Below are 25838 nucleotides of genomic sequence, written 5' to 3' on the forward strand. Positions count from 1 at the left end.
CCAAAAGCAGATTTTTTTTTTTTTTTTAGAAGCCTCTTCCTGGCATTTATGTTTCCATGTCTATATCATTCCTTAAAAAACAGAAAGTTCAAAGCTAGGCCTGAAACTTCTGAGGGGCCAGGAGAGCCATCAGGGCCTGTGGACCACCCAGCACCCACTCAAGGAAGCCCCCCACATGGCCTGTGTCCAGCGACAGCTTCCCTCCAACAGCAGTACCAGTACTTTTGCCCATTGGTTGCTCCAGAAGAGAGGCTGCCTCTCTGTACCCCAGTACTTGGCATCCTTCCCCATCCAGCCCCATGAGGAAGCATGAAATTAATGGTCCTACAAAGTATCATTGCCTAGCAAACTGGAGAAATCTCTGAGGCCCACTTCTGGGGGGAATGTGGGATGTAAAGCCTGGTGAACGTTCCCGAGCCCTGCACAGTTCAGCCCCTCTCACTCCTCCCAGATCAGAACTTTTACCTCAACAATCTTGTTTTCATGCAGACACACACGCTCTTTTCGGATCATTTCTCATTTGTCCCTTTTGGTTGCTTGGGCAAACTCTCTCTCCTGCTGTCAGAGGAATCCTATGGATAACCAGTTGCACTGGGGATCCCAAAACAACCTTTACCTTTTAAGGCTATCCTTGAGGCTCATTTATAAAGCTGTCTTTAGAAGGGGAAAAAATGCTGAGTTCAAGTTTGGAGGAAAAAAATACAACTGGAAACCTCATATTTTGAAACTTGAAATAAGCAGAAAAATTTATTGCTCTTAGGTTGGTTGATCCTACAAATCTTGATCAATGTTTAATGCAACCTAAAAGCAAAATAAAAAGTAAACATGCTTTAATACAATTAGAACTGTGATGATATGAATGAAGCTTTTGCTAGTTTCAAATTATTTCAAGTAAGATCCACACTTGATATAATAACAAACTGTGTTCTCAAGCTTTTATCAACCATCTTTTGTTCTCCTTCTCTTGCTCCTCTTTCTTATTGCTATCCTTATTCTTTTTGTAAAGGGTCCTCTTCCTGGATCCACTCCTTAAGGATGGAATTTCTAATGCATTTACCCGAGCCCCGTCCTGCACATTCTGCACTCTCTCCTAGGTACCTTGCTTCCTTTCCTATCCCTACGTAGCACCTATGCCTATGACTGCTGCCTTCCCATCTCCTGCCTGGACCTCTCCCCTGTTGTCTGGACCTGTACCCCACATATCAACTGGTCTTTGGTCAATTACATCTGCATATCTTGGGGTCCCCTGAAGCTCAACGTGTTCACAACTGAAGCCATCATTTTCATAAAACCTACCTCCTCTTCTTACATTACTCAACTCAACAAATGGTGAAGCTCTTAGTCCAGGTGCCCATGGCAGAAATCTGGGCATCACCGTGACTTCCTTCTGTGCCTTACCCTCCCAGCCAGTATTGAATCCACCTGGTTCTCCCCTTCACTGTGGTCTGTACCCTGGTCCCAGCCCTGGTCATCCTGCATCTGGATAACTGTGAAACCTCTGAAGTGGTCTCCCTTTTCCACACCTGCCCACTCAAATCCTCTCTCCCTCCTCTAAAGCCACATCTCAAAGTCCCTACATAGACCCTTTCAATGAGTCCCACTGCACTTATCATACAGAGCACATGATGCCACCTCTCCAGCTTCGAGTCATGCCACCTCTGAGCTCCGTGCAACCCAGCCTTTGAGCTGGACCACACCAGCTCCTTGAGGGCACCTCACTCTCTCTACCTACTGTGCTTAGCTCAGGCTAACTCCTCAAGCATCATTTCCTCAGGAAGACTCATCCAGACCAGGTCTCTCCACACCTGCTCCTGGCCCACAGCCCCCAGAGCCCCAGAGAGCAGGGTTCAGGAACCCCATCTGTTATGTTCATTGGTATTCGCTGGCTCCCCACATGGTACCAAAACACAGCAGACATTTAATAAAAACGTCTCTACTGACTGATTAGCACCAAGCCCTTCTAGCTCCCCCTTCCAAATAGACCACCAACACCGTATCAGTCTGGATTACGGCACTGGCCACCTAACAGGTGTCCTCATGTGTCTCTCTCCATCCTGTGCTCCCTGCTGCTTACAGATGCCTTTCTAAAATGCTGATCGCTGACTGCATCAGCTCCACTGCCTTTAGGATAAAATCGACATTACCAGGCCTTTCATGGCCTGGTTCCTGCTCTCTCCCCTGCCTGGTCTCTCCTCCCTCCCTGCCCCACACACCCCACTCTCCCCTGGTGGGGAGTCTCATACTGGCTGTGCTCTCAGACCTCCCACCCCCCAGTAACCAGTCACCAACTTCCTTCAGGAAGCCTTCCCTGTTAGGGCTCCTCCACTGGGCTGTCTTCCCCACTTTGTCAGAGCACATGGTTAGGTCACTAAATATACCCTTTGATGAGACAGTTCTGGTCTATACCCACAGTTCTGGCTTAGTTATTAACAGCTCCCCTGTTCACTCCCAAAGCCTACTTACTGCTCTGGCCAATAAATCACCTGGTCACTCTAGCAGTGACTATTAATTGCTTGTCCAATTGTCTGCCCCCCGCCCCAGGCAAGGTAAATAACAATGTGTTTTATGCTCAACAGCATCAAGCACAGTGCATGATACATAGAGAACATGTATGTCGATTAAACAAGCAAGTGTACTTTATACTATAAAAGCAGGCACTTTCATTAGGATGTTTAGCTAGAATGGATTTGCCACAGAGAATCAATAAGCTGGCCCCCAAAATTTAACTTAAAGATTACGTATTTCACCAAATGATCTTAAGTATATATTTTGAAGAGATTTTGAGATTTTTTCAAAGCCTAACTCTAAAGTACAGAAATCACCCTCCACACAGGGGCACAGCATGACCTCAAGATTAGCTTCTAGCTACTTTCCCATCATGCTGACACATTTGCAAGGAGCCAGTCATGTGCCCACCCTGACCCCTGTGGCCAGCAGCACATGATCACAATAGGGCCTCTCAGGAATATATGGTCAGAACCCAGGGAACTGATTTTCTTTCTATGATACAAAAGGCCCATTTGCCAACCATCCCAGGCCTCATTTGCACTAGGCTTTCCCATAGTAAAAAAAAAAAAAGTCTGTTTTTTACAAAACACTTTCTTAAAAGATACTCACATCAGAGAGCATTGGCTCGTCAAGTTCTTCCACTCTGCTCAGGTTAGGGGCCCCATATCGGTCACTGATTTCAGCTAGTGTTTTGCCTGAGTCTGATGTTACATCCTACAATTGTTAAAATTCATGTTTAATTTTAAATGAGTTAAAAATGAATGCATGAATTTTCTTTTGATTTGGATAAGAAGTTTTGGAATCACAACATTGAAATTCAACATTAATGGACTGAACCAATACCCGTTCCCAGAGAAAGAGTTCTAGAGATAAATGCTGGAAACTTGGTTTAAAAAGTACATTCAGAAATTTAAAATCTATCACTGTAAGTAAACATATGGTCAATAAATATCTCACAACATTGTTTTTTTTTTTAAATACAAACACCAAATGAATGTCTAATTTTTATCCACTTTGAGATTTTTGCTTTAAAGCACATTGTACTTGTGAACTGCTGTGACCAGAACACATAGGTGGACTGTCAGTTTTGATAATTTCATTATTGAGAAGTTTAGCTCCGAATGCACACACTCATGCATTTCACGTAACACAGGATAACTTTTCCTTCTCACCTCTGCATGTGAACTATCTTCACTCTTAGCTATATTTTCCATATTCATTCTCATCTCCTATAAATAGATAAACATGAAGAAAAATATTTGAACATACTTTCCATTTTGATTCCACGTTTCATTTTCAAGAGATTTTATTTTTATGCAACGCTATGATCAATTTAACAGCAAATAGGTCATCACTCTTACAGGGTTGATCTGAATACATTTAGCACAAGACTGTAGCCTGTAGTCTCATTTGACACTCGCTACTAATAGAAACCCATGTTTTATTTATAATTAAACACAACTCTAAAGAATGAAGTGATCCGAAATGTTAAACCTGAAGCCAAATTGTTAGCCAGTGTGACAAGTGACAAAACAGAAACCTTTCTTCTCTCATTTTACATCACTGAATCTTCACTGAAGGGAAAGAGGGTCTGTATCTCCGTGTATTTATGGGCATGTGAACATATGTGTATGTCTCCATGCCCTATGGCACTCAGACTAAGATAAGCTCGGCATCTGTGGTTTGTTAACTATGTGTTTTTTAAACCATGTATAGGGCTTTGAATTTATCTTTTTAAGGTTCTCATTTTTTAATTCCATTCACTCTTCCAACTTTTCAGAAAGTGCTTTAAATAATGATGCTCTCATCTAAGCCATGAATACACATATTCTATAAGACCTACTTCTGTTTTTTATTTTAGTTATAGATAAATAGAGGAGTCACATTTGAATAAGTGAGACTGGCTGGGGGCGCCTGGGTGGCTCAGTCAGTTAAGCATCAGGTCATGATCCCAGGGCCCTGGGATCGAGCCCTGTGTGAGGCGTCCTGCTCAGTGGGAAGCCTGCTTCTCCCTCTCCCTCTGCCTGTTTCCCCACTCGTGCTGTCTCTCTCAAATAAAAAATACTAACGATAAATAAATTGAAAAAATATTTAAAAAAAAAAGAAAGAGGCTGGCTGATTATAAATATACAATATGAAATATCCAGTATAAGAGTATAACTCAGTCATTTAGAAGTTTGGTCTATATGACATACACATACTTTTTGGATACCAGGAAACACTGGTCAAACTAGAGAACTGATAATATATAGACACAGTTAATGGAGACAGACTGCTTTTTAACATGTTACTGCATAATTTTTTTTAGTGAAACATAGGAAGCATTCATGTAACTTATTGTTGATAATACATCTAACACGAGGAAGAGATGTGCTACTATCTCAGAGATTAGAATACCCTCAATGTTACAGGGACTTCGACTTTGAACATCAGCTGTCACAGTTAGGAACAACTGTGCCTTGACTAGAATGTGGCTAATATCCCCATGAGAGAACTCTGCTGCTCACAAAGCAGTTTCATGTCCATATATACGATCTGGGCTGATCCTAACAACAAGCCAGTGAGGTACGGCCAGTAACATTATCTCACAAAAAGGCAAACTGAGATCGAAAAGGTTGTAAGATTTGTCTCAGTCACATAGCTAATGTGTGGCATGTCTCTGAATCCCACGTTATAACAGCGGCAAGAAACAGACTGAGGATTCTACAAGGTTTTAAATAAAGTAGACTTTTTTTCCCATAAAACTTCAAATTACCTTCTCTAATTGTTCTTGAGCTCTCTGTAGTTCTTCTATCCTTTGTCTCTCTTTTTCTTGCATTTCCAGCTCCAGCTGGAATGCCAGCTGTTGCTGAATATTCAGAAATAAATAAGTCATATTAGAGTCAGATCAATTGCAAGGAATTAACTCTAATCACTCTGAAATGTCCCAGGATAACTAAGTTTATACCTACCTAAATTTCAGAAGCTTACAAGAATAAATGATCACAGCCACCTAATACTTTTGCTTTTACAAGTATTTCCTGAAGTCTAACACAAAAAGGGAAGCTTCCTTAATTTCTAGTTTGTAGAAAAGCAAAATTCGTACAAAATCAAGTTATTTCTCTGTTCTTCTTGAAGCAACAAGTGAGACTGCAGTACTTTTTTCAGATAAAAATCTTTCCAAGCATAGATGGGTGTTCAAGTAGCCAAACCTTCGTTGCAGAAGAGTGGATGAGAAAATCTTAAGTATATTATCCAAAACCATAGATAATCAAAAATATATTGGTCCCAATCAACATACATGCCACACTAGAATAACAGTCAGCAAACTAAATTCCGTGGGCCAGATCTGACTCAATTCTGTATTTGTAGTACAGCCCATGAGCTAAGAAAAGTTTTACATTTTTAAATGGTTGAAAAATATTGAAAGGGTAATATGTCATGATACATGGAAATTATATACAGTTCAAATTTCAGTTCCTATAAATAAAGTTTTATTGAAACACCATCATGTTCACTTGTTTACTTATTGTCTGTGATTATTTTTGCCCAATAGCACAGTTGGTTGAGTGGTTGCAACAGTGACCATAGATGGCGCTCTCATCACTTTGGATTGCTCCCCAGCATGCTACAAATCACAGTGGCATCGTTTATCTCAATAGTTCTTGGAACCACGGTATCCCTATGCCATGACATTTTTTAAATCGGTGTATACCCAACATGTCATAACAAGAAAAGGAGTAGACTTTAAATGTTGTCCCTTTAAGATACAGTGGAGAATAGATTATTTTATTATCAAATTAAATGGCAAAAAAGTATGGTGTTTATTTAAGCAAGGATACTTCACAAAAAGAATTCAATAAACTTTAGTATTACCAGACTAAATACTTATCATCACAATATTCTCAACTCCCATGAAAATAAAGGTCAGAAATGTTAGAGAGCTTAGAATTATTTCACCGTAGTAGAATTTCTTCATAAAAATTAAAAATAAAAATGAGGCTGCAACGAAAGCAAGTTTGCAAGTGGCTCATTTGTTAGCCAAGCAAACAAGTTCATTTCCCAATGGTGATTTAATTAAAACATGTTTGATTTCAGTGTCCAGAAAAAAATGAATTAAGATTACTAGCCTTTTGGTGAAAACAGTTGCTCAAAGAGTTGATGACACTGGGAGCAACATCAACAGTCAATTAAAAACAAGGCAAATTATTTGGAGCAATTTTCCTTGGCTCTTAATGGGTAGACAAATGTTCCCAACACTGATCAGTTGTTGTTGTTTACTGGTATCAATGCTGAGTTTTAAGTGATTGAAAGATCAGCCTGTACAGGCAAGAAATAATTTCTTTTTCTTTTTCTTTCTTTTTAGAGAGGGAATGTGTGTGCACATGATAGGGAGAAGCCAGAAGGAGAGGGAAAGAGAGAATCTTAAGCTGGCTCCATGCTCAGGGTGGAGTCCGACCTGGGGCTCAATCCCACAACCCTGAGATCATGACCTTGAGCCAAAATCAAGAGTCGGACACTCAACCCACTAAGCCACCAAGATGCCCCAAGAAATATTTCCAAAGAAATTGAGAAACGTTATTCAGTACAATCAGCAGTGAAATCTGTTAAGATATGTCACAATCAATTGTGATAATAATGTGTGTGGAACAGAAAGAAGCTTAGTTGGACAAATTTACAAAGCTCGTGAAAATGCAGTGTTGAAAGCCTATGAGTATTCTTTATATTATTCAACAGCAGGTCCTCTGCAGAAAATGTTTGAATCTGTCATGTGCCATTGAGCCAGCAGTGTCAACAATGTTCCTTCATTCACTCTAATGAATGCAACCATCATCAGTTCTGTGAATTTTTGTCAGAAATTGAAACTGAATAAATTTTGGCTTGCCCTAGCACACAGCAGTTGCATGGCTTCACAGTGGTAATGTGTTATTGTGCATTTTTGGGCTTAGGACCAAGGCTGAAATTTTTCGGAATGAGAAGAATCATTCTCAATCACTATTATCAAACTTTAAATGGCTTTGGAAATAAGCCTTTGCTGCAGACTTTTTTTTTTTTAAATTTTTTAAATTTTTATTTATTTATGATAGTCACACACAGAGAGAGAGAGAGAGGCAGAGACACAGGCAGAGGGAGAAGCAGGGTCCATGCACCGGGAGCCCGATGTGGGATTCGATCCTGGGTCTCCAGGATCGCGCCCTGGGCCAAAGGCAGGCGCCAAGCCAAACCGCTGCGCCACCCAGGGATCCCTGCTGCAGACTTAATAATGTTTTTAAATCAATTCGAACTAAGCTTACAGGGCAAAACAGCCCTTAATATGTAAAACTTAACACTGTAGGAAGCCATTTCAACAACTAACGTTTGAATCACCATGTCAAACTGCTTTATACACTCCCCATGTGATCAAAACCTAAAACAAGAAACTAGATCCCCTCATTCCCGCACAAATCTGCAGCAGATGTGTTTCCTGAGCTCAAACTACAGACCCAGAGTATTTGGTGGCCTGGATTTCAGTGCAAATGAAATTCCCATATCGCCAAATCTGTTTAACTGTGTAATTGAGAAGCTTTTACCAACCCTCAATTGGAAGTGATTAATCTGGAAGGTAATGACATGCCAAAAGCAAAACAAGATAAAAATCTAATAGAATTCTACAAATGCATTCCAAGAGATAAATATGGTCAAAATTATATGCACCCAGACTGATATCAGCATTTGGCAGGACCAATTTCTCAGCTATTTTCAAAGATGAAATACTGAAATCTCATTACAGATCACCATTAAAAGATAAATGTCTTTAAGCAATTTTGATGATAGGGAACATTAACTTTGAACTCCAACTAAATGAAATGTTATCTCTAAAAATATAATTTAATTCTCTTAAGCAGTAAGCCTATATTCCAAAAGGAAAATTGTATTCAATTATTTTTTTAAATGTTATTTCATCGATAGAACATTTGTGGAAATGTGTTCTCTCTTGCTATGTCTACATAATATATCATAACACATACCAATCCCATTAAGAGCATCTTAAAACTACAGTTTGCAGATGAATTTTTTAAAGATAATATTTTTATAAATAGATAATAAACAGTGGTTATTCTTTATTTACAGAGGGTTGGTAAAGGGAATTTCTTGGTAACCCTGTATTATCCACACTGGGAAAAAAGTGATGAGATAGGTTGCGGAAGTGCAAGAACATCGCTTGCAATCCAATTTCAGATACTGGCAGAGGAAGTAAAATAACTAATCTCTCAACAACAATGCAAACTACAGTTGTTAAATACCAACCACCTTGGCCAACAGAACCAGTTTCTTAACGTTTTCAAGAAAACTTCAAAACTCAATTCCTTTCTTCACATAGGAGTAAAACCATTAGAAAGATATTCAAATTGATCAATCGATCAAACAAACAAATAAAAAGGTTTTACCTCCTAAGTGAGCTCTTAGGTTGAAAATGGCAGCCAATGCACTTTCCTGTTCACAGGGCCCAGGGCTTACTGGAGAGTGCCAAAAATTTCAAGGAATTTCAACCCAGTGGCACTGACTATGAGAACAACATGGAGGTGACCGGAGTCTTGACACTCAGGCTCACTTGACTCAACGGTGACTTCAGAGCGTCTCTCTGTTTCTGTGCATCTCGGCCTCACTCTCTCTTAAGCTCTTCTCCTGTAGACCTTCTCTGCACAGGCTCCCTTTCCTTCTCCCGTCTATTTCTGGCCACCAAGCTGTTTCTTTAACGGTCATAAAATCTTCTGCAGAACGTTCTTGTTATCTTCCAATCCCAACACAATGCTCAGGGTTCAGTGTACAGTGGATCCCTTCACACCCATCAATAGGATACAGCTAGAGAAGTGCTTGATTTCTAGGATTGCCAAATTTTCGCTAAGTAAGGTAAGTAGAAGAGCCAAAGAAAGTTAAGTACCCCCACATTTGTGATGGAATTGTCTTGAGGAAGATGTTCTCCTCAGTCTGAGAGACAGGGGACAGATACTAGTTGTAGAAGCTGAAAGAGGAAGAGCAGATTCTCACTCAAAGTTGGGGCAATTCTGCAGCAGAATGTTTGCCCATTTGGATGATTGTTTGATATCTGGCTCCACGCTCTGCAACTTCCACATAAGAATAAACCAGGGATTCCTGGGTGGCGCAGCGGTTTGGCGCCTGCCTTTGGCCCAGGGCGCGATCCTGGAGACCCAGGATCGAATCCCACGTCCGGCTCCCGGTGCATGGAGCCTGCTTCTCCCTCTGCCTATGTCTCTGCCTCTCTCTCTCTCTCTCTCTCTCTCTCTCTCTCTGACTATCATAAATTTAAAAAAATAAAAAAAGATTAAAAAAAAATAAGAATAAACCAAACGATTGAAAAATGAAGATTCAGGAGCAGTGAAGTTTTCAATAGCCTTATCTGTCTCGGGTGCCTAGAATGTTCTATCCCAGTAGCAGAGGTGACAGGTTAGGCAGAGAAGCTATTCGCCACGTCTATAGTTTCCTTTCTATTCACACACCCAAACAACAGGCTTCTAGACTGGAGTCGAGACCCTGGAGTTAAGGACCGTGTGGCAGAACAATAGGAATAACTTAGATCTAGTTCAGAAGCTGTCCATAAATTAAATTAGTCCAAAAGCCACTCTGGAACCTTCCCTGTCTAGTTTACAATCCATGACTCATCCCTGAAACCATTCTCTTCCCAGCACCTTCAGCTCCCCAACGTGCTACCCTAAACCCACGTCAGTCACAGGCGCTGCCCCTTGCACATCATCACTCAGGCCTTCAGGCCTAAGTGAAGAAAAATTACAGGATCATAAAACCAAACTAGCTGGCAACATTATAAATGCCTGGTCTCGGGGCGCCTGGGGTGCTCAGCAGTTGAGCGTCTGCCTTTGACTCAGGGCATGATCCCGGGGTCCTGGGATCAAGTCCCACATCGGGCTCCCCTGCAGGGATCCTGCTTCTCCCTCTGCCTGTGTCTCTGCCTCTCTCTGCGTGTCTCATGAGTAAATAAATAAATAATCTTTAAGAAAATATATGCCTGGTTTCTAACTCTGACAGGGTACTCAATGCTACCAGGTAATGCTAAGTTTCCCAGTCAATGCTACCATTCTACAAAGCTACTATTTCAAAACCATCACCACTCTCCCCGCACCTGCCATTTTATCGCCTCATTCTTGGAAGATGATCATCATCCCTACTTCATAAAGAAGAAAGAGTCATGAAGAAACTGTTTTAAACTTCGTGCCATAAAACCTATACACCCACATGTACCTAGACCATCCTCTCCCTCTTAACATCAACCCCCTCCTGCCCCTCTGCTCTTAAAAAAACCCAACCTCCTTCTCTGAAAAATCCCCTTGAAAGCATCACCTAAACTCACCATCTTCCCTGTTACATCCCACCCCCCACACACCATGGTCTTGAATGAGCACTTTGCAGTCTTGCTCTCACTCAACCAACAGTAGGCATGGCTGACCCCTTGGGTCTCTCCCCTTGACCTTCATGAGAGCACACTCCCTGGGTTTTCCTCCCACTCCACTGCTGCTGCTTCTCCGGCAAAGAAGACACAGATACAGAAACACAGGAACACGAAGATAGAAGAGAGCCACTGCTAACTAATTAGAGATGGGGAGGTTTTCAGTATTTGGGTTGCACCACACTGAGGCTGACAAAGCTCACTCCAGTGTCCCCCAAACTCCCATGCATGTCTCACCTGCTGAAACAGGAGTTCTTCGGCTTTGAGCCTCTCCATCATCTCCTGCTCAATCTCAGCTAGTTCTCTTTCCCGCTCCAAGTTAGCCATTTCCTTCTGTCTCTAGCAGGGTTTTAAAAGCAATTACCACATGACTAATTTGAGGCAGAATAATTTGTAAAAACAATCTTGAAAGAGTGTTAATCACCAATGACAGGGAAAAGGGGAAGCAAATTTTATTCAACCATTTAGAAAAGGTGCAATAATTTGGGGAGATATGTGTTTTATTTGAACAAAGAGCATAAAATTACAATTATACATTGGGTATGATCATAATTATGTAAAAAACAAAATCTACAAGTGCATAGGAAATGTACAGAAAAAAGACTAGAAGAAAATACCTAAAAATCTAAAAAGAAATCTTCTCTGGGGTATTTTTTATTCTTTCTGTTTTTTTTTTCATATTGTCCAAGTTTCTTCTATAATAAACATACTTACTATTTTTATAACAGAAATAACATTGAACTTTTTATTAAAAAAGTAGACAAACTGGACCAGTTATCTTATTCTTCTAATTTTCTAAAAGAAGATCCCTACTTACCAGTTGCTCCATGGTCACATTTTCCTTATATTTATAAATCCACAATGCTAAATATTCTATTGGATCCACTGGGCGAATTCTTGCCACTTCTGCAAGACCTTGAGTTAGACATGTCCCAAGGTGCTTTTGCAGATATGTCGACTCCATTTCTCCCCCCTGATTTCAAAAAGGTAAATGTTTTTGCATTAATGCAGGAAATGTTCAGTAAGTCACACTAAAAGCAGAGTCCAGTGAGGCCAACGGAGCACTGCATCCTGTCATGGGCACCTCCCACCAAGGATGACACTAGCAAGCTGGCTTGGTGAAACACCTAACAATTTCCAAAAGGACTCCACCGATGTCACAACAATTACCACTACTAAGAAGCACTTTCAAAATCCTGTAGGATCTCAAGGTTGAGATTCAGAAATGAACAACAAACATAACCCCCAACCAGCAAAGGGAAGAAAGTAACAAAGGTTAGAGCAGAAATAAATGATAAAGGAACTAAACAAAAAAAGATGAAAAAAAAAGTCAGAAAAAAGGGTACCGTCATGACTGTGAGACGGCCATGTGCCAAGCAGGGCATGTCTCACTCAATCCTCACAACAGGGGCCAAAAATCAGTGTCATCAGCCCACTGTGCGGGTGAGGAAGCCCAGGCGTAAGGGGCGTAGGTCAACGTGGTGAACATGGGATTCGTACCCAACTCTTGATTCCAGAGTCATAATCTTTGTGACCCAGATGTTCCTCCCAAGCCACGAGGGTAGTTTTAGAAAATCATAATACCCATAATATCATAATACTCTACCTCAAAAATAAAAACAAACAAACAAAAAACCCCAAAAGTCCATGAATCTCCAAGGACAAAAAAGTAAACAAAAAAATTCAACCTTCGAGGAATAGCATATGAAGCTCCTCACACTTTGGCCCCAATTTCTTTTTTTTCTTTTAAGACTTTATTTATTTATTCATGATAGACACACAGAGAGAGAGAGGCAGAGACACAGGCAGAGGGAGAGGCAGGCTCATGCCAGGAGCCCGACGTGGGACTCGATCCCAGGACTCCAGGATCACACCCTAGGCCAAAGGCAGGTGCTAAACCGCTGAGCCACCCAGGGATCCCCTGGCCCCAATTTCTTCTCAGGCTCACCCCAGACCTCTCCCCTGCCGCCAGCATATCCTGGGCTCTGACAACCCTCAGCAGTCTGCCATCCTGACAGCCACGCCTTGCACACCGCCATCTCCAAGACTTCTGCCCATAACGCTTTCTCTCTATCTCCCAGCTGAGGAAACATCTCCTCGCCTGCAAGATGCTGGCCCTCTCTCATTCCCTGGACTTTCCCAAGCAACGCAAAGAAGCCCCACCTTCTCCAAGCGACTCACACAGCACTTGTCATGCACGCCGAGATCGTGTGTGTACACACATGTCTGTCCTCCTGCTAGAAGACAAGCTCCTCCAGCTCCTCAAGGAGTGTGTTTTAATCACAGGGCAGGCGTGCTGGCTCTCCGTGGAGGCACGTGAATGACTTCCTCCATCCTCCCAGTAATGTCCCAGTCTATGCAGTTATGAAGGTGGACAGGAACAATCTTAGACCAGACAGGAAGGAAGGAAGGAAGGAAGGAAGGAAGGAAGGAAGGAAGGAAGGAAGGAAGGAAGGAAGGAAGGAGAGAGGGAGGGAAGGAAGGAAAGAAGGAAGGAAGGAGAGGAAGGGAGGGAAGGAGGGAGGGAAGGAGGGAAATAAGGAAGGAGAGGGAGGGAGGGAAAGAGGGAAAGAAGGAAGGAAGGAAGGAAGGAAGGAAGGAAGGAAGGAAGGAAGGAAGGAAGGAAGGAAGGAAGGAAGGGAAAGAAGGAAGGAGGGAGGGAAGGAAGGAAAGAAGGAAGGAGGCAGGGAGGAAAGAATATAGCAAACACTGTACTTCCGGTGCTTTGAAAAAAAACTATCACTCTCAAATTACCCTTATGGAAACCAGTCACTTCTAAGAATCTAATGAAATGTCTTCATCATTCAGTAAATATATACTATACGCATCATTGGTCAGGTATGAGCTGAACATGAGAGAACAGAATGCCAGCATGTCTAGGCCTGTCCCTGGACAAATGCACCAAATGTTCTGCATAAAATTTCAGAAACAACAACCTCCTGAGGTTCATCCTTCAATCCCCAAAGTGCTCTCTCTCATTTGACGATGGTGAGGGTACAAAATGGTATAACCCCTGCGCAGAGGAATTTGGCAGTATCTAGAAAATTACGTAAGTATTTACCCTTTAAACCATTGATCTCACTTGTCGGATCTTAACTTGCAAAAATATGGAGCGATGATATGTGCATGTGGTTATTTTGCTCCATTACTTAGAACAGTCAAACTGGAGCCTCATCCAAAAGCTCATCATTAAGGGACTGATGAGACACAGCAACACGATGGATGACGGTGCATATATATCATATAAAAGGCACGAGGAAGATCTTTAAAATAGGGAGTGATCTCTAGGACACGGTGCAAAGTGAATTAAAAAGGTGCAGAAATTGTTTATAGAGTAAGCCACCTCTTTTGTTGAAAGCAGTGGGGAAAGGAATGTGTGTATGTGTGCCCATAAACGTGGTCATAAAAACTTAAGCTCTGCAAACTGGCACGAATGAACCGAATTCCCTTTCAAGCTGGCGTTGGTGTCTTCACCACACGGAGAGAAGAATTACAGTATCAGCGAGTGTGAGACGCAGCATCCTCACTGTGCTTCTTCGACGCGACACACTCAAAAAGACAAAAATGACGACAGTGACATCTCAATGTCACTTGAAACATAAAAGAAAGAACAGATTCGTGCTGCTGTTCCAGAAGGATAATACTCGGGAAAGGGACCATGTCCCCAAGGGAGAAACTTCTGGGCTAGGAGTAGAATCTGATCCCGAATCCTCCTGGGCACGGGATAGCAGAGCCCAGGAAGCTCCTTACTTGGCTTCCCTGGTTTCCTGTCCACGAAATGGTGATAAAACCCAACTCACAGGTTGTTATTTTTCAGACACACTAACAGGCATCTCATCTCGGCTCCAGGTAAGAAAGGCCTTTCGCAGAGACACGGCTCCCTCAAGCCTGGAGAGGCCGAACAAGAGATACAAAGAGGTCCCTTGCCCAAGCCTGGCGGGGGGGGGGGGGGGGGGGGGGGGGGGGGGGCGCCCAGCCTGGCGGGAGGGGAGGGGGTTCGGGTGGAGTTGCCCGATGCGGCACAAAATAATACGGATGGGACCCCTGGGTGGCTCAGTGGTGGAGCACCCGCCTTCGGCTCAGGGCGTGACCCTGGGGTCGCGGGATCGAGTCCCGCATCAGACGTTCCTCGGGGAGCCTACTTCTCCCTCGGCCTGTGTCTCTGCCTGTGTCAATCTCATGAATAAATAAATAAAATCTAATATATATACATTATATCCTATATATATATATATAGGATGCCCGGGTCAATATGAATTTTGGAGAAACAGGGAGTAACGCTTAGCACAGGGCAGCATAAGCCAGCTGGTTCGTCGTCTACCTGGAGCTCACCTGTGCCGGGCTTTACCTGGCACCCTCCGACCTGGGGAGCCTGCATGGTTTCCCCATCCTGGGTCTGCAGAGGGGTCTCGGGCCTTCCGCGTCCCCTCCCCCTCCGCCCTGCGTGGCCCCGGAGGACCGGGCGGGGCGGGCCCGGAGGCGGCGGCGCTGCCAGGGCGCGGCACTAACCTCTCAGCCGGGCAGCCCGGGCGCCGCCGGGGCCCCTCCCCGCTCACCAGGCCGAGCCCGCACCCGCGGCTGCCGCGGGCCCCCCCAAGCACCCGCCGCGGGGCGGGGCGCTGGGCGTCCGCGCTGGGCATGCGCACACCCGACGCGCGCACCTACCGGCCCCGCGAGGCGCGTCCCGTCGCTAGGCAACGAGCGCGCGCCCCGGACCCAGGTGGCTCCCTGCACGCGGTAGGGGCGCGGGGGGCGGGCGGGCGGCGGGGAGGACCGGGCGCGGGTGTGGCGGGGCCTGCGACCTGCGGGAGGGAGGACGGAGCGGGGCCTGCGACCTGCGGGCAGGGAGGACCGAACCTGCCACCTGCGGGAGGGAGGACGGAGCAGGGCCTGCGGCCTGCGGGCTGGGAGGATGGAGCAGGGCCTAGAACCTGCGGGCTGGGAGGATAGAACGGAGCCGGTGGGCAGGGAGGACGGAGCTGAGCTTGCGACGTGCAGACTGGGAGGATGGAGCCGAGCCTGAGACCTGCGGGCTGGGAGGACAGAGCCTGCAACCTGCGGGAGGGAGGACGGAGCTGAGCTTGCGACCTGCAGGCTGGGAGGATGGAGCCGAGCCTGAGACCTGCAGGCTGGGAGGATGGAGCCGAGCCTGAGACCTGCAGGCTGGGAGGACGGAGCCAGCGGCGGGCAGGCCCGTGTGCACTGGGAGGGCCGGGGCGGCGGGGTCGTGGGACAGGCCGCAGAGGGCGCCTGCCCACCCAGGCTGGGAAAGTCCCATGGCCCCCTGCCGGCTCCGCACCTTTGCGGTTGCTGGTGACCCCGCCTGGCCCCTCTTGGGACCAGCACAGGTGCTTCTGCCTCCGGAAGGCCCCGCCTCCACCGCAGCAGGTCTTCCCTGACCTAGTGTTTTGTGGACAACCGTCTGCTAGCATTTCCCAGGTTCTGGATTAATCTGTGTTGGGCGGTGCTGGGCAGGAGCGGCCTCAGCCCCGGCGGTTAAGGCCAGGAGTACCAGAGTGGGCGCTGACAGCTGGGAAGGAGCGGAGGCTCTTGCCCTGGCCAGCAAGCCAGAGCCTTCGGAGATTAAGTCAAAAAATACTTGCGAGCACCCACCGTGCGCCTAGCCCTGGGAGTGTGGTGTGGCAAGGCCACCTCTGTGCTTCCCAGCCTGCCTCCTGGGTTGCTAGGCGGTGAACAGGGAGGGCGTGTGAAGGACTCCCAGAGGAGCTCTAGGAAAACTAGGCCCCTCTCCTCTGCTAAATGTGCCCTTCAGTTTGTGGAGAGAGGGCTGCAAAAGGCACCTCTTTGGCCCCTCCCTCTCCTGGCCCTGAGCTGTGGCTCTGTCATTCTGGCTCTCTTGTCTTTGCATCAAGTTTTAGTAAACCGTCAGGCTCCAAAATTCATGGAGACCATGGTTGAAAACGTGCAATTTAGAGCAGATGCTTCCTCCAGAAAGGATTTGCGGCCTACACAGGAGAGCAGGCGCTCAGGGGCTGGAAAGTGGAGAGGCTTGTGGCAGAGTGGGGATTCCGCTCCCTGGGAAGGGCGGTTCTCCTGCCATAAAGGCAAAGTAGATCTTTAACTGAATCACGTGGGGATTTTGTTAAAATGCAGACTCTGACTGTGGAGGTATGGGGTGGGACCTGAGAATGTGCATTTCCACAAGGTAATGCGATGCTGCTCATCAGGGACCACACTTTGAGTGAAAGGGGTGCAGAAGATTGTTCATACCAGTGCACTGGTTCAGGTGGGCCACAGGTTCACAGAAGCATACCATGTACCCCCATCCCCACCTTCCACTGTTATCCCAAACTCAGTGGCTTTAAACACATTTATTCTCTTGTACTTTTTGAAGCCAGAATCAAAAATAAGTCTTACAGAGCTGAAACCAAACTGTCAGCAGAGCTGGTTCTTTCAGCAGGCTCTAGGGGAGGATGCATGCATGTCCTTGCCTTTTCCAGCTTCACAGGCTACCCACAATCCTTGGCTCATGACCCTGGATCACATCACCTTTTCTCCCTCAACTTCCACAATCACATCTCCTTGTTCCCTGTCTGACCTTACTGTGTCCCGATTATAAAGACACCTTGGGATTACAGTGTCCCTCCCTGATGATCCAGTATCATCTTCCCAAATCAAAATCCCTAACTTCATCACATCTGCAAAGTCCCTTTTGCCATACAAAGTAACATATTTCATGGGTTCCGGGTATTAGGATTTAGACACTTTGGGGAGCCATTACTCAGCCCTACCACACTGTGTATTTCCAAAGAAAAATTACATTTTCTTACATACTCATATTTCAGTGACCAAAATCAGGATATTTAACCTTGACACACTTTTTATTTTGGGGGGGAGGGGAAGAATGTGAACCCACCAGGGGGAGGCGCAGAGGAAGAGAGACAGAATCTTAAGCAGACTCCATAATCAGCACAGAGCCTGATTGGGGGGTGGGGTGGGCTCCATCTCACGACCCTGAGATCATGACCTGAGCGGAAATCAGGAGTCAGGTGCTTAACCGACTGAGCCACCCAGATGGCCCAAACATGATACACTTCTATTATGTAATACACAATTCACATTCAGTTTCCTCAATAACACTTTATAAAATTCTTTTTTCTGGTTCAGACTCAATCCAGAATCATGTATTCCATGCATTTTTAGGCCTGTTTAGGCTCCTTTGATCTGGAATGGTTCCTCCTCTTTGTCTTTCACGATCTTGACATTTGTTAAGAGTACAGGCCAGTAGCAAACTGTCTCAACTTGTCTTTGTTCGTTATTTCCTCAATTAGACTCAAGTTTTGCGTTTTGGCAGGACTCCACAGAAATATATTTCATCCCGCTAAGAAGTGCGTCCCACCAGGAGACACATGATGTCATTTTGTCCCTTGATTAGTGATGTTTACTTAGATGGCTTAACTGAGGTTATGCAGGTCTCAACACTGTAAAGTTCCTGTATTTTCTCTTGAAATCGATACATAATTTATGGGGAGAAACTTTGAGACTATATGAATATCCTATTCTTTATCAAATATTCATTGATTTTTAGGACTCACTGATGATTCTGGCTTGATGCAGTTATATTATAATGGTTACAGAATGTTGACTTAAAAAAAAATCCATTATTCTTTCATGTTTATTAGTTGACATTTTACCTTAAGAACTTGCCTTCTCTCCCCTTCTCTCACTCACCTATCTGCTCTTATATTGATTCACAGATTTTAAAATTTTACTCAATTCGTTATAATCCATTATAGTCATTATTTATTTCAATGGTCTAAATTGCCCCTGATTGGACTAGTAGCAGCCCTCTTCCAGCTGGCTCCTGTGTCCTTAAACCATTTATTTTCTAACATGGATGAGATAATGCTCCAGGTTTCTTGGGCCTTCCCTGCCCCAACATTGGAATTCACCATTTCTCTAAGGAGCCCTGATTGCTCTTAAGTGACAAAGGCTATTTCAGATCAAGTTCCCTATGCTCAGCGTGTTCATTGCACTTAAATGTTTTTACTTCTAGGCTTTTGCAATGGAAAAAGCTAGGAGGTATTCTTTTTCTATATGCATATCTATGTATCTTTCCTTCCTTACACTGAAAAACACTTCCAGAAAATGTTAAGACTGGAATCGAACCTTCATTAGTCACTTTATTATTAGCTCTTTTGGACTTAAAATACATAAACTTCAGAAATATGGAGCTGGGGGATCCCTGGGTGGCGCAGCGGTTTGGCACCTGCCTTTGGCCCAGGGCGCGATCCTGGAGACCCGGGATCGAATCCCACATCGGGCTCCCGGTGCATGGAGCCTGCTTCTCCCTCTGCCTGTGTCTCTGCCTCTCTCTCTCTCTCTGTGACTATGATAAATAAATAAAAATTAAAAAAAAAAAAAAGAAATATGGAGCTGGTCAGAAACAGGTTGGGTGTTAGTTCATTTTATGTCACAGTCTCCAATGTAATAGCTAATATTTATAAAACACCATGTACCAGGCTAAGTGCTTTACATATATTTGTTATCTCTTCTAATCCCCACAATTATGAGGCACATTCATTTATTATTTTGTTCTACAGATGAGAAAACCAAGGCTCAGAGAGACCAAGCACCAGGATTGGAATTCGGTCCATCTGTTCCTGGAGCGTGTTCAGGCTGCTGCTCTTCACCGCCACCCCTAACCTGTGCTCTAACTCAGGCTACATGGCCTCCAGCTCCTGAGATCTGGCTAATAGTAAACACCAGGGCATCAGCTCAACCTCCTGTAGTTTCTTGCTTGGGCACCCGTCTTATCTATGTCACAGATGACTGTAGCTTCCAACCTCAAAATAGCACAGCTTGCTGGGTCCTTAGAGCCCCTCTTCGGACCTCCCACCTGCTCAATTATTTCCTCCCTACTCAAGGGTAGAGATGTGTGGGTAAGTAGAGAACTTAGCCACCCTTAACCACCAATTGATAAATCAAGCTCCTCTCAGTCCTCATGAGCCCCCAGGACCTATTATCTGAGAACACAAGATAGCTGGAGAGCTTAAAAAAAAAAAAAAAAAAAAAAAAAAAAAAGTCCATTTGAATCAGTAAGAGTAATTGACAAGTATGTATTTGTTGTTTTTTGGGGGAAGGGTGGCATCCCGAAGTATCTCATATTTATCCTGAAATGAATTCAAATTGCCTAGAATGTGTCTATTTTAAAAATCAGATTTGCTGTATAAAGTAATGTGACTCTGCTATGATGTTTCCAGGTCCACAAGAATGGAAACAGAGTACCTGAAGAAGTGCTTTGGAAATTGCCTGAGCCGGGCGCTGGCGGATGTGGCGAAGGTTCGGCCCAGTGACCCTATAGAGTACCTGGCTCACTGGCTTTATCATTACAGGAAAATAGCTAAAGTAAAAGAGGAGGTGTGTATATGCACAGAGTTGTCTTGGGGAGGGCTTTCTAGCTTTCTCACAGTCATTTGAAATCCAAAGCAGGATTCCAGGCCTAGCCCAGAAAGGTTCTTGGTTTATTCCGCTTGTGAGATCCCTTCGGCCCAGATGTTCCTGAAGTGCAGGGAGTCTGGGGGTGAGGAAGGAATCCAGCTCAGAGGAGTTGTGGGATTGGTGGGTTTGGAGCCACTAGCCAGCAAAAGCTGGTCACAGGAGCAAACTCGGGAGGCCCACAGGGCCTGGGCCTGTGGTCTGTCCCAGTGAGGGCAGGCCCATTTGTCCAGGCTTCCCAGGGGCTGGCCTGATTCAGCTCTCCCCTCACCCCAGGAGAGCCAAGCGAAGATCCTGCTGCAGGAAGAATATGGTAATAGCCTCAAAGAAACAGAAATGACAGAAATGCTGAAGCAAGAGGAGTGTCAGATTCAACAGAAGAGTGAGAAGTCTCACAAGGTGGGAAGAGGAACCCAGCAGCGGGCAGGTGACACCCCAGTGGTGGATACTGGGAAATCCAAGGGCCAGCAAGGCCACAGCGCACAGTACACTGAGGCTCTGCACCTTGCTCATCCTTCTATCTCCTTATGTTTATCTGTAAATCAATTGTATTGATGATCCTGGTGATCGAAAAGAGGAAAGGTTGAAAGGCAAATCCATTTTAGATTTCAGGAACTACTTTAGATGTTACTGGTTTTAAAAAATTGGATTTTGTAAAAATCTAAGTCATTTGGAAATAATATATTTCCTTACAGGATCTTTGGAACCCTTACTTTTCTTTTTTAAGATTTTATTTCTTTATTCAGGAGAGACACAGAGAGAGAGAGAGAGAGAGAGAGAGAGGCAGAGACACAGGCAGAGGGAGAAGCAGGCCCCATGCAGGGAGCCTGACGTGGGATTCGATCCCAGGTCTCCAGGATCACGCTCTGGGCTGAAGGTGGCACTAAACCGCTGAGCCACCCAGGCTGCCCCCTTTCTTTTCTTTTTAAAAGATTTTATTTATTTATTCACGAGAGACACAGAGAGAGGCAGAGACATAGGTAGAGGGAGAAGCAGGCTCCCTGCTGGGAACAACTGGGTCTTAGGATCCTGGGATCACGCCCTGAGCTGAAGGGAGATGCTCAACCACTGAGCCACCCAGGTGCCACCTTGGAACCCTTTTCAAAAGTTATTCGGTATTTCAGAAACCAAATACGGTTTTCAGTATATATCATTTTATTTATTATATACTACTTACTTAAGTGTTTCAGTTACCGTCTGCTATTTATTTATCAAGCTGCAGATGCCTTCTCTGTGATGCCGTAATCCTGGTGGTAAAGTATTACCTTCTTGTAGTTGGAAACTGCTGTGTGTTCATTATTCTGACAAGCATATCTTTTATCTCCCACGATTTTTACCACCACCTTCTGAAAAACACCTTGTGCTGATTTTGTGCTTTCTACAAAGTGCATGATACCTGGATAGGGAATTGACTCACAGGGCCTGATATCTGACATCCTTCCAGCTATCACTGTATCCTGTGCATTAAAATCGTCAGTGCCTTTTTGTACACTTCTCTAGCTTTTGCTAGTTTCCAAAGTGACTTTGATGAAGAGACATGAAACTATTTGGCTTATATACACTCACGCCACTATGCTCAGCTCGCCTCATAATTCATAGATTTATTTTTATTTATTTATTTATCCTTTAAATTTTTTTATTTATATATTAATGGAAAACAGATTGAGAGAGGCAGAGACATAGGTAGAGGGAGAAGCAGGATCCCTGCTGGGAGCCCTACGTGGGACTTGATCCTGGGACCCCAGTGTCATGCCCTGAGCCAAAGGCAGATGCTCAACCACTGAACCACCCGGGCGTCCCCGTAGATTTATTTTTTGAGTCTGGATGTTTGGTAGGTAAATTAAGTCAAAAGAAAGGTAGTTTCATGCTATTGTTTGACACTAGTCTAAAGGAACTCTCCCCAAGGAATAATTCATTCTTTGAACGGTTTCTGGAAGAGAGTAGGGGGAGGTCATGAAGCAGAAGTTGTCATCCCCTTGCTGCCCCCTCTCATCCCTTTCTAAGGCCACAGCTTTCCTGTTAACAGAAATACCTCTCTATATAAGGCAGGGAAATACTTCCCAAAACTCCACCCTAGTTTTATGAAGTCTTTATTAAAGAAAACTTTGCTCACATTAATGTTTTGAGTTTTCCCGTTGAGTTACACCCAGGAGTTTTACACCCTGTGGCAATATTCCTTTGCAAGATTTAGATGAGTAAAAGGTATGCCTTCTTCTGCCAACTGTGAGACAAAGGCAATTGTCAGGGATGATGGGAGTGAGAGCCTGCAGGCTGCCTGGACTAAGCAAATTCTCAGTTTTAAGAAAGAATTCGTGTGCAAATTGATGCCCTTTTGTTAGAAGGAATCAGGGAGACCCAATAGGGATCTTAACACAAAGCTTACCTGGCCAGGGAGAGCTACTCTCATAGTAAAAATGGAAAGAGGTGGCTAGTGGGCAAAAAAGTGGAAGTCCCTCAAATAAAATGAGATTCTAAGGTCTCATTTCTCCTTGGCTCAAGGCAAATTGCAAACTATTCCTTGCCACTGGACATTTTTCAGATTTTGAGTCACTGGTGCTATTAAATCTGGTCTCAAATAGGCCCAAGATAGGTTGCATAAAATTTCAGCAAGCCTGCTGATGGGTTTTTTATGTACATACTCAAAGCTTTGCAAAAGTTCCCTTAATGTCTTAAAACCATCATTGCTTGCATATACCTTAGAAAGTCTTTGAATACCCCGGATTGAACACTACTGGTCCAGTGGGTGTGTCAAAAAGAGCAGTAGAAACAGCCCCATGTGTGGTAGAGATCATATTCAATTATAGGAATCAAGAAGAGATGTTCAGAAGAGGTAGCGTTTGAGTCAGGCCTAAAAAAAAAGCTAGTGAAAGTCACCCTTGTATTGGTTTCTCTTTCTTTTTTTTTTTTTTTTTGGTTTCTCTTTCTTAAGCTAAGGCAGTTTTGAGTCAGTAAGCCATAATTCTAAGTTTGAAAACAATCCCTTTGTTTATAAAAAGGTAGCCTTACAAATGTTTTATAAATATATTTTTATGGAGTCAATGCATAGATTTGCGGCACAGACTCATAGCACTTTGAAGTTAGAAGGGTCTTATAGGTCACATGGGCAAATAGTGTCCTCTGTACAGTGTCCCACAGAGATGTAAGGACAGGCGACCAGGAGAGCTTAAGCTCCATAGACCCCGCCCTCACCAGGGGCTGCAATCACATAGATGTTAGACTATGTGTAGCTCATTGAGACTGAATTTATTTATTTTATTTTTTTCTCTGTGCTTCAGTTTGGATAATATCTATTGATCTGTCTTCAAGTTTACTGACCTTTTCTCCTGTAATGCCCAATATACTATTTAGAGATTCTGTGAATTTTTTTTTTCATTTCAGATATTATACTTTTCAATTCTAGAATTTCTATCTGGTTCCTTTATAATTTCCATCTTCTTTGCTTATCTACCCTACGTTTTCACTCATTGTGCCCATTTTTTCTCCTTTACATTTTTGAAAATATTTCTCATAGCCATTTTAAGTCCTTGGCTGCAAGTCCATGATCTTTGTCATTTTGGGCTTTCTTTCTTTCCTTCTTTCTTTCTTTCTTTCTTTCTTTCTTTCTTTCTTTCTTTCTTTCTTTCTTTCTTCTTCTTTCTTTCTTTCTTTCTTTCTTTCTTTCTTTCTTTCTTTCTTCTCTTTCTTTCTTCTAAGATTTTATTTATTTATTTGGCAGAGAGAGAGAGAGAGCACAAGCAGGGAGTAGGGGACAGAGGAAGCAGACTCACCCTGAGCAGGGAGCCGATCTTGGGGCTCTATCCCAGGACACTGGGATCATGACCTGAGCCAAAGGCAGATGTTCAATTGGTTGAGCCACCCAGGCATTGGGATCTCTTTTCTTCCTTCCTTTCTTTCTTTCTTTCTTTCTTTCTTTCTTTCTTTCTTTCTTTCTTTCTTTCTTTCTTTCTTTCTTTCCTTCTTTCTTTCTTTCTTTCTTTCTTTCTTTCTTTCTTTCTTTCTTTCTTTCTTTTTAAGATTTTATTTATTTATTCATGAGAGACTCAGAGAGAAGCAGAGACACAGGCAGAGGGAGAAGCAGGCACCATGCAGGGAACCCGATGTAGGACTGGATCCCTGGAACGGGATTACACCCTGAGTCAAAGGCAGATGCTCAACCACTGAGCAACCCAGGTGTCCCATTGGGGTCTCTTTCTATTATATGCTTTTTTTCTAGAATATGGTTCGTATGTCTAGTAATTATTACTTGTGTGCTGAACATTGTAGATGATACTCTATAGGGAATCTAGATTATGTTGTTTCCTTTCAATGGTGTTGATTTTTGTTCTGGTAGGCAGTAAAATTATTGATGAATCATCTTGATTCTATCTGATTTGTTTTATGCTTTGCTAGAGCAGATGTGTTTCAATTTAGTTATTAGTCTTGGGCATGAAAATGACAATGTTGTGTTCTTGGCATGCTGAGTGTGTTTTAGTCTCTGCTAATGACTCTTTTGCTTTTTTGTTTTGTTTAGCCACTGATATCTGTAGCTAGTTCCACAAAGAAGACTGCATTCATATAAGAGAACACAAAACCCCTTGAGAAGGATGCCACGAAACAGGACTCTCTGCCAGGTACTTCCAGTATGATTCCAGGAATGCCTCAATAGATTCCTCCTCGAGAGTCATCTGGCCAGACTGACTGTAATGTCAAAACTCTGCAAGAAATAAATTACTAGGCTTTTCAGCATGAAATTGCTCCCCAAATGTATCCTGGCTCCAAATTTCTTTCTTAAGTTATCAAAAAGTGGATGATTCTCACGATGCTTCTCCCAAAGCTGCAAACTGAGAAAATGGCCAGATAGGCCCTGAAGATGGTAACTATGTGGATTAAACCAAGATTGGAGGGCTGTGGAAGGAGGTGTCATGCCAGGACTCTCCAGCCGAAGGTCTGTTCTAGTAGCTGTGAAAACACTTGAATCATGTAAACATTTGAACTACTGATAGGATAAAATAAACTCATGAGGATTTTAAATAAGTAACCAAAAGACTTTTTCCTCTTTGATTTTTTTTTTTTTTTTTTTTGAAATGGTTAAAACCCATCCATCTCATGTGTTCATGTCTTGACTTTAGGTGAACTTGCCAGTCAGGCCTAGAGTGCTTACACATGTCCTAGAGTATCCCTGTGTTACTGACAATAGGTATTTTAATACAGCTCCAATGACAGTAAAGCTCAAAGAGTGTTGTGGCCACACACCAAGAGGGTATGACATGGTTATCACTTCCATGATGAGGCTTTTGGGGAAGAAGAGGATGGGCTTCCCAAGCTGGCTTGAAAATGGCCTGTGGTAGCGAGGAAAGGAGACTGGTTTGGGGTTTGCACAGGTGTCAGGAGTGGGCCCAGGTAGGAGAGTTCTTATCCTTGGGGAGAAGCTTGTCTTGTTTGGAACTCCCAC

The 25838-nt window shown here is 43.9% G+C and overlaps 2 protein-coding genes across 4 annotated transcripts; one reads left to right on the forward strand and one right to left on the reverse strand.

The window, feature by feature from the left end:
• Nucleotides 1-717: 717 nt before the first annotated feature.
• DYDC1 (DPY30 domain containing 1) lies at nt 718-15607 on the reverse strand. Of its 3 annotated transcripts, none has more exons than XM_025434903.2 (7): nt 15458-15607; nt 11766-11921; nt 11186-11287; nt 5264-5356; nt 3681-3737; nt 3118-3222; nt 718-801 (listed from the first exon to the last, which is right to left on the reverse strand). In XM_025434903.2, the coding sequence occupies exons 2-7, from the start codon at nt 11910-11912 to the stop codon at nt 772-774; spliced, it is 534 nt and encodes a 177-aa protein (XP_025290688.1). In that variant the 5' UTR covers nt 11913-11921; nt 15458-15607; the 3' UTR covers nt 718-771. The 3 variants fall into 3 exon arrangements, with proteins under 3 accessions (XP_025290688.1, XP_025290689.1, XP_025290690.1); XM_025434904.3 differs by lacking the exon at nt 15458-15607 and adding an exon at nt 15281-15433; XM_025434905.3 differs by lacking the exon at nt 15458-15607 and adding an exon at nt 13130-13276.
• On the forward strand, nt 15541-25430 carry DYDC2 (DPY30 domain containing 2). The gene is given in 5 exon segments (XM_025434900.3): nt 15541-15668; nt 19513-19851; nt 20173-20329; nt 20684-20806; nt 24918-25430. Coding segments are annotated over 4 exon segments (549 nt in total). The 5' UTR covers nt 15541-15668; nt 19513-19843; the 3' UTR covers nt 25179-25430.
• The last annotated feature ends 408 nt before the right edge of the window (nt 25431-25838 follow it).

Source organism: Canis lupus, chromosome 4, assembly GCF_003254725.2.
Source record: "Canis lupus dingo isolate Sandy chromosome 4, ASM325472v2, whole genome shotgun sequence".
Taxonomy (NCBI): Eukaryota; Metazoa; Chordata; class Mammalia; order Carnivora; family Canidae; genus Canis; species Canis lupus.

Coding starts and splice junctions, on each gene's coding strand:
- DYDC1 (XM_025434903.2), bottom strand. CDS start 11,912: ATGGAGTCGACATATCTGCAAAAGCACCTTGGGACATGTCTAACTCAA. Junction 11,288..11,765: donor ATGTGACCATGGAGCAACTG/GTAAGTAGGGAT, acceptor AAACCCTGCTAG/AGACAGAAGGAAATGGCTAA. Junction 5,357..11,185: donor AAGAACTCCTGTTTCAGCAG/GTGAGACATGCA, acceptor CTGAATATTCAG/CAACAGCTGGCATTCCAGCT.